The sequence below is a fragment of the Oryzias melastigma genome, linkage group LG20, assembly GCF_002922805.2.
Source record: "Oryzias melastigma strain HK-1 linkage group LG20, ASM292280v2, whole genome shotgun sequence".
Lineage (NCBI taxonomy): Eukaryota > Metazoa > Chordata > Actinopteri > Beloniformes > Adrianichthyidae > Oryzias > Oryzias melastigma.
The window spans coordinates 20,912,565-20,919,533 of record NC_050531.1 but is presented as its reverse complement, the minus strand read 5'-3'; the positions used below and the strand labels follow the sequence as shown (position 1 = coordinate 20,919,533).

At 39.5% G+C, this 6,969-nt stretch overlaps 1 protein-coding gene across 3 annotated transcripts in view; it reads right to left on the bottom strand.

Annotated features, from left to right (window-relative positions):
• zcchc2 (zinc finger, CCHC domain containing 2) overlaps positions 1-6,488 on the bottom strand; it is a 19,560-nt gene extending 13,072 nt beyond the window's left edge. The window contains exons 1-6 of one of the 3 annotated variants that reach the window (XM_024279875.2): positions 6,331-6,488; positions 5,428-6,254; positions 4,033-4,101; positions 2,466-2,577; positions 2,284-2,354; positions 3-74 (exon numbers count right to left, since the gene is read on the bottom strand). In XM_024279875.2, coding sequence (XP_024135643.1) covers positions 3-74; positions 2,284-2,354; positions 2,466-2,577; positions 4,033-4,101; positions 5,428-6,234 — 1,131 coding nt within the window. In that variant the 5' untranslated portion in view covers positions 6,235-6,254; positions 6,331-6,488. Of the gene's footprint in view, positions 1-2; positions 75-2,283; positions 2,355-2,465; positions 2,578-4,032; positions 4,102-5,427 lie in introns of all 3 variants that reach the window. The other 2 variants (XM_024279874.2, XM_024279876.2) reach the window with 2 other exon arrangements.
• Between the last annotated feature and the right edge of the window lie 481 nt (positions 6,489-6,969).

Here is a 6,969-nt window from a genome sequence, read left to right as displayed (position 1 = left end):
ACCTTAAGAAGGAAGTTCTCGAGTTCATGGTGGGTTTTGGTCACACGACTGGAGGAGGAGTCAGACCACTTCACCTGAAACACAGCAGAGGAGGTCTTCATCACCACGCAGGGATTTGTGGACCGTTTGGGGTGAAAGATCACAAACAACCCTCACAGAAAATGAGGTGAAAAAACAACATCCTCAGAACCATAAGTTCTGCTCTAAAGAGTTTGAGGTTTTGGTCAGCATTTGGAAATGAATGTGATCAGGTAATAAAGCGGTGTGTTTGCTCCATGACAAAGCCTTAAGGCATCAACAACATCTGGAGAAAGAAAACAAACTTTAAGCTCATTTCACTGAAATATCCTGACATGGTTTACTTTAGTGACATTTGACCAAATTACACATCTCAGCATCCACAAAGTCAAAGTGTACACAACTATTGGTAAAAGCAACACTTGTGTAGAGCCACAATCTGTTACAGGAATAACAACTACAAATATTTGTGACATCCCAGATTGCCAATTGACAATCTAATTATTGAATTAGTAATTACTGTTAAAAATGGAAGAAAAATTTTGGATTTTAAGTACATAAACTAAACAAGCCGAGTGGCACAAACAGGAAGTGTACTTTCAAAATAAAGCCATCAAGTGTTTTTCGTAGATGGAAAAAAAGAGATGCTGAGAATTTGAAACCTAAAAGGAGTTATGAAAAAATTATTTTTTTAAATATAGTCGACGATTAAAATCATAATATAAAATTAATAATTTTAGAAAAATCTTCCAATCAATTATATGACGTCATGACAACATGAAAATTCTGTTTTTAACATGTTCTTGTGCATTTTTCTGATAAAGGAGGACAAATATTAGGAAAATTCAGCTCAAAATTGTGTTTCTGCAGATTTCTTTATTTTAATCTTCGTGAATAGAGATGACAAAATGCTGTCTGAAAAAGATCGTATTTGTGGCGTAGAAAACACGCTGGGCGAGACGCAAACTCCCTGTTTCAAGCCCTCAATAATAGAGAGGGGAAGGGGAGGTGGGGTTGCTCTGTGCACAACTAGGTAGAAAACCAAACAGTTTTTTTGGCTAAAAATGGCATAATCAGAATTAAAAGACCACTGGGAATGCCTTAAAAATGGATCAAAATATGGTTGGAGTGGGACTTCAAGGCGCCACTTCCCTGTTTTTATTCTTTATTGTTGTGTTTGTATCGAGTTACTCCCACAAACTAGACACTGATGACATTCAACACCAAAATATCAACAATTAACACTCTGGAATAAAACATTTTAAAGCCCCTTAATGTTATACAGTGAATTTAATTTTTTACTTGGGTTCACTAACTAGATGCATAAAAACGATAACTTTATTTTCTAAAATATGACACAAATATGAACCCTCATATTTCTGCTTTCATTGTTGTTGATGAATCAACATCATGTTTGTCAGGAAACTTAACTCCGTCTGTCAGGAAGCCGGCTTGTTTTGTCCTCTGGTGTCGTGTTGATGCATAATTAATACAAAGTCTAACTCAATACAGTTTCTATTACGAGGAATTATGGAAGAATACCAAATGTGTTATTTAAGCCATGAAGCAAACCCATCTGACATAAACATTTGTTTGTGTTTTTTCACAGCACAAACAGATGGAGGATGGCTGAATATTGGGAGTGCTGTTGGCTCAACAGTCAAAGCTCATTCATGCCAAAAGGACACTCAGCCTCTCCATGTCCATCTGGCTGAAGACATCTATCCTCCTGTAAATGAGTCAGGCGCACCTCAAGTTCAGCAGTGGCTCTGAAACGGTTCACTTTCACTGCAGCTTTGTTGTTGTGATGCAGTTCACGCAGACAGATCATCGGTCAGGAGCATAAGATCTGTCTGCATCTCCTATTTGTTCCACAGAGATCCTGACTCAAACCAATCACTGCTTACTGGTGATTTCTGGTTTCAAAATGGCAACTGACTGATTTCATTTGGTTGGAGTGGGACATCACTCTCACTCGCTCCAGTTTTCATATACCGTCAGTGGTTCAGACTTTCTTTAATTTGTTCAGATCTGTCATGGGTTGTCTTTTGGTTTTAACGTGGAACGCACAGACTGGGGACCCTGCAGTCACACCAGGAAAAACTAGGCGAGTATGTATTATTATTCTGCTTTATACTGCTATACTTCTTCCTCTTTCTCCTGGTCTGGTGACATGTTGAGTTTTTCTTTGGGTTTTGTGGATTTTAAGGTCTTGTCAGTGTGGATATGAACACGCTTGATGTTTAAACTGTCCAGTTTACTGACCTCGAAGTTGTATTCCTTGTCGGCTCCGGTCCGGGAGACGCTCCTGAGCACAATCCCTTCGATATGAACTGCTGCAATGGCAAACAAGAGTTCTCATTCAAGTTGACTGAAATGCTCATCTGGTGGACTTCTATTTCATGATTTCTGTTTTCCAGGACAAAACTACCAACAGTTCTGCTCACCTTCTCTTTGTGCTGCCCACCGGCTGGGCCGTCGGGTCTGACAAGCAGCGTGGGAGGCTGTGCACTCTCCCAGACCCTGCACCGAGGGCATGTAGTCCTCCTGCTGACCCACCTGGAGACCACAACAACATGAGTTAGTTCAGAATTGACTGAAATAAGGGTTTGACTATCAGAAAACTTAACCAAACCTTTACTACAGTTAGGTTTAGATGTTTGTAAAAACTGCAGAACGCTTCTTATCTCGTTTTCATTTTCCTCTTACAACAAGCAGGATTTGAAGAAAACTTGTTATATTAGTGATCAATATTGCGATGATGATATTACTTGTAATACATGAAAAAAGGCAAAACAATTAATGTATCATTTCCATTTCACTGCAACTGTTTTGTTTAAAAAAAGTCAACATAACTTGTAGTCCAAATGACCCTCGTCTATAAAAGGCCATAAAAGGTTTCCATTTAGTTGGTCTACAACGTGAAAGGGTTCATCCATTTGGCTTCAATACTTTTAGGATGTAATGATATAAGCTGTTCAATTGAAACATTAAGAAGAATTTGAGAAATTAAAGACAAAAAGCATGTAGAACAGAGAATTGTGGTGGTTGTGTTACAGGTCTGCTGTCAACTAGAGACGTGTCAAGGGAAAGAAACCAACTGTTAAAGATAAAAACCCACAAAAAACAAATTTAGAAGCAAACTAAAGAAAGCAAAATATGTTAGTTAATAAAAAGCATCAGATTTGCACACAACTAGGCTTTGACCTAATAACAAATCCAGAAATATATGGGGGGAGGGGGGGGGGTACTGGACATGTGGTTAATTTTAATTACACGATATATAAAACTGACCTCTGACAGACTTACAGTTTAGCTGTCATTCAATTAAGCAATATGTTTAAATGAGCAAAAGGCATTTTGGGACTGCTAAGTGCACTATATAGTGGGCTTGTCAGTGTAGAAAGCTGTCCGAGTCTACATTAATTTCTAAAACCTACAGACTTGAGCATTGACGCTCACTAGATTGGCAAATATAGACCTTAATGTATTTTGAACAATTTTATTTGATTTTTTTCCATTACCAGAACACAGTGAATAGATAAATAATCTTTGTAAAATGTTTATTTTCTTAAGTTTTTACTTCATAAAATCACTGATGTCGTTTTCACTGTTTAAAAAAAAAACAAGTAATGGTAAGTAATAACTTAGTAATGTCTGAATTGCTTTTAAAATCCAGTTCCAAACTATAAAGCTTTTTAAAAGCCAATTACTCTTCATTGTATTTTTGTATTAATATCTGACATATTTATATAACAAGGTGAAAGGTAAACAAAAGGCTATGATAAAAACTACAAAGGATTATGCACAGAATTAACTAATAAATCCAACAACTGTAGTAAAAATGCATTAAAATTTGTAACTGAATAATATTTTTTCTATATTGCTATTCTATCCGATGATGATTCTGTATTAGTACATCTTAAAAAGATTATGTCACTAGCCCATAATCAAGTACTTCAATGTAAAATTCTAACTTTGATCATGAAGGAAAAAAAACACAGAAACACTAACCCAGGGGTCTGCAACCTGAGGCTCCGGAGCCACATGAGGCTCTTTTATCCCTCCATTGTGGCTCTTTGGCTTTGAAAAAAACAAAGGACACCATTTGAATAAATATTGGGTTTGTAGTTCCGATTAATTTAGTTCATTGAATTTTGTCATTCATGTTTGGATATTTCAGACAACTGGATAAATGACAGTTAAGGGCTCAATCGCCATCCATGAAAATAGAAAATACCAAGTTTACTTTTTTTGTATTTTTTTTTTTATTCAAGTTAATCTAATGTAGCAGGAGATTGTTTTGACACAGGGTGGATTTTTTTTCAAAGGAACTTGGACGTGTTGCTGGCACAAAAAAATAAGTCAAAGCTGATTTTGTAGAAAAATACAACCCAGTTATAAGTCATTTATTGTAGATGTTTAGAGACTCGCTCATCTTATTATTATTCATGGATTATAAAAGCTATTATAAACCAAATAACTTTTATAAAAAGTTATTATAAAAACGTTCTTAGTAGGCTTTTAATTATGATTGACGTTTTAGCCATAAATAAATAAAAACTGCCCTTCGTTGGGACAGTTTCTGCAGAGTAGCAGGATCAGAAATTGGCCTCCGAGCTGTGGGGGCGGAGTAAGCCTGCCCTCATTTCCCATCATCTCTTTGTTTACATGTTCTCCCACTAGCTTAAAGCCCCTCACAAGATTATATTGTTCTCATTATGGCCATAATTTTGAGGAAAAAAATGCTGTTTAAAATGTTGTTTAAAACAACAAAAATACAATTTTCATTTAAGTTAATCTTTAAAATCTATATTTTATAAATGAATGACTTAACGGTCACACGCTGTTTGGCTCATGCTGGGTTTTGGTCGGTAAGAAACTGGACTAAACGAGTGTTAAAGGTTGCAGAGCCCTGCACTAACCCAATGAAGCCAGCCTCATACTTTAGAAATATCTGGAGTTCCTCATGGTGAGAAACCAAACTTTAACTAGCACTACAATACTATATGGTTTAAAGTAACTTGGAATAATGGAATTCGTGATTTTATTTCTGAAATAACGAGTTTAGTAGGCGACTCCTGTCTGAAACCTTCAAAATGACCACATGCACCCGTGACCGTGAGCCACTCCAGCCTTTAGCTTTAGCTCCTGGAGGTAGCTAGCTTGTTCCAGGTTAGCTAACTCTGCTAGCTTTAGCCGCTAGCTGCTTCTAATTTTAGGAACGTTTCCGATTTCAAATCCTTTAAAATTCTGCCTAAAATGTGATTTGGCTCAAAAATACATGTATATACAATATAGTTGTGCATTTTTAATTAGTACATTATTTGCCTGACGACCACCTGACGACGAGACGTAGAAGTTATCCGTGTGTCTCTAAAGAAAATCTGCCAGTGTTGCTAGTTTTACCGTCGTCGGCGTCTGGGCGTTTATTCTGAGCTGCCTCTGCCGCCTCTCCCCCTCCAGCAACAGCTCGGTTTTCTCCAGCAGCCCGCGGACAACTTCCTTTTGGTGGAAATGGAAGGCTGGGTGAAGCGAGGCCATGGTGAAGAGCAGCGCCAGCTGTTCCAGCGCCTCCGCCGCGGTGTCGCTGGCGGGGAGCTCGCAGGGCTTCTCCGGCTGCCCGAACGCGGTCCCCTCCCGATACGGAGGGTAGAAAGCCTGCGGGAGAGGGTCCCTGAACGGAGGGAGGGAGTAGTCATAGTTTCTGTAGAACAGGGCCAGGTCCACATTGCTCAGCACCCGGGAGAGTATTCCAGCACATTCCCTGTTGTCAGACCCGAGCAGCGAGAGGAAGACCAAGAGTTTGGACCGCACCACCGGGTCCAACACATTTGTCAGCATCCCCACCTCGCCCGGGGTGTTCGCTCGACACTCGTAATCTCTTAAAACGTGGTAGTCCTTCCTACCAAGATCCTCTAAATAAGATCCCAAAAACCGGAGTTCCAAGGGTTGACACATATGTAGCAGCCCGCACATGAACTCGATCCGCTTAGCGGGGTTTGAATGTAGGCCGAACCACTCGAAAACGGTCTCTTTGTCCAGTTGCGTTGCGTGGATACCCGGCCCCGGGGGCTCCTGCAGTCTCTCGTAGACCAGGGAGGAAGGTGTCGTCGTGGGAGCGTGTCGGGGCTCCGATGGATCCAAAGAGTCGTCCTCAGGCGTCTCGTCGCCCCCTTCCTCGCCCGTTCTCATCGGTAGCTTCATTTTCAGCATTATCAGCGTTGCAAAAGAGGCTTTAAAGTATAAACGACGGACAAATATGCATTATTTACAACTAGCACCGATTCGTAATACTGAAAACAAACGCACCTGTCAGTCCTTTTACTGTGTTTTTGCTATTGACTAATAATCTGACGCGGCGAAGCTAATGATGCCTTTTTTTCGTAAATTCCCGTCTTCTTCTGCTGAGAGCGTGCAGGGAGTGGCTTATGTCTGTCGCCACCCAGCGGTTGTTGGTGGAAATGCAAGGCGACTCCTGCAGTTGGAAAAGGTTTCAGGGTTAATTTCTGCAGTTTTGTTGAAAACAGAGACACACCGCGCCAGAAAAAAATGTATAGCAACAGTGTAAAGCTGTAAACTAGCGGGAGAGCAAATAAACAAAGAGATGATAGGAAATGAGAGCAGGCTTACTCCGTCCCGCCTACATCACAGAGGCAAATTTCAGATTTTAAACATGCAAAAAATATGAAATCTAAATGTAAAATCTAAAATGTAGTTCTATTGTGTTTATTTATTGTCTTCGGCCCACGATCTAAGGTGTGTTTTGGATTTTGGCCCCTTGTGCGATTGAGTTTGACACTCATGCGATTGTCATAGTTTAAAAAGTTGCGCTGAAAACTGATACTTAGATTTTTATGTTTAAGTTTAATCATCTGCAAAATTGAGGTGTAATAATATTTGTGAAAAACGTGGATCCTCTTTGATCGTGCTTCACTACTGCACTCTAAT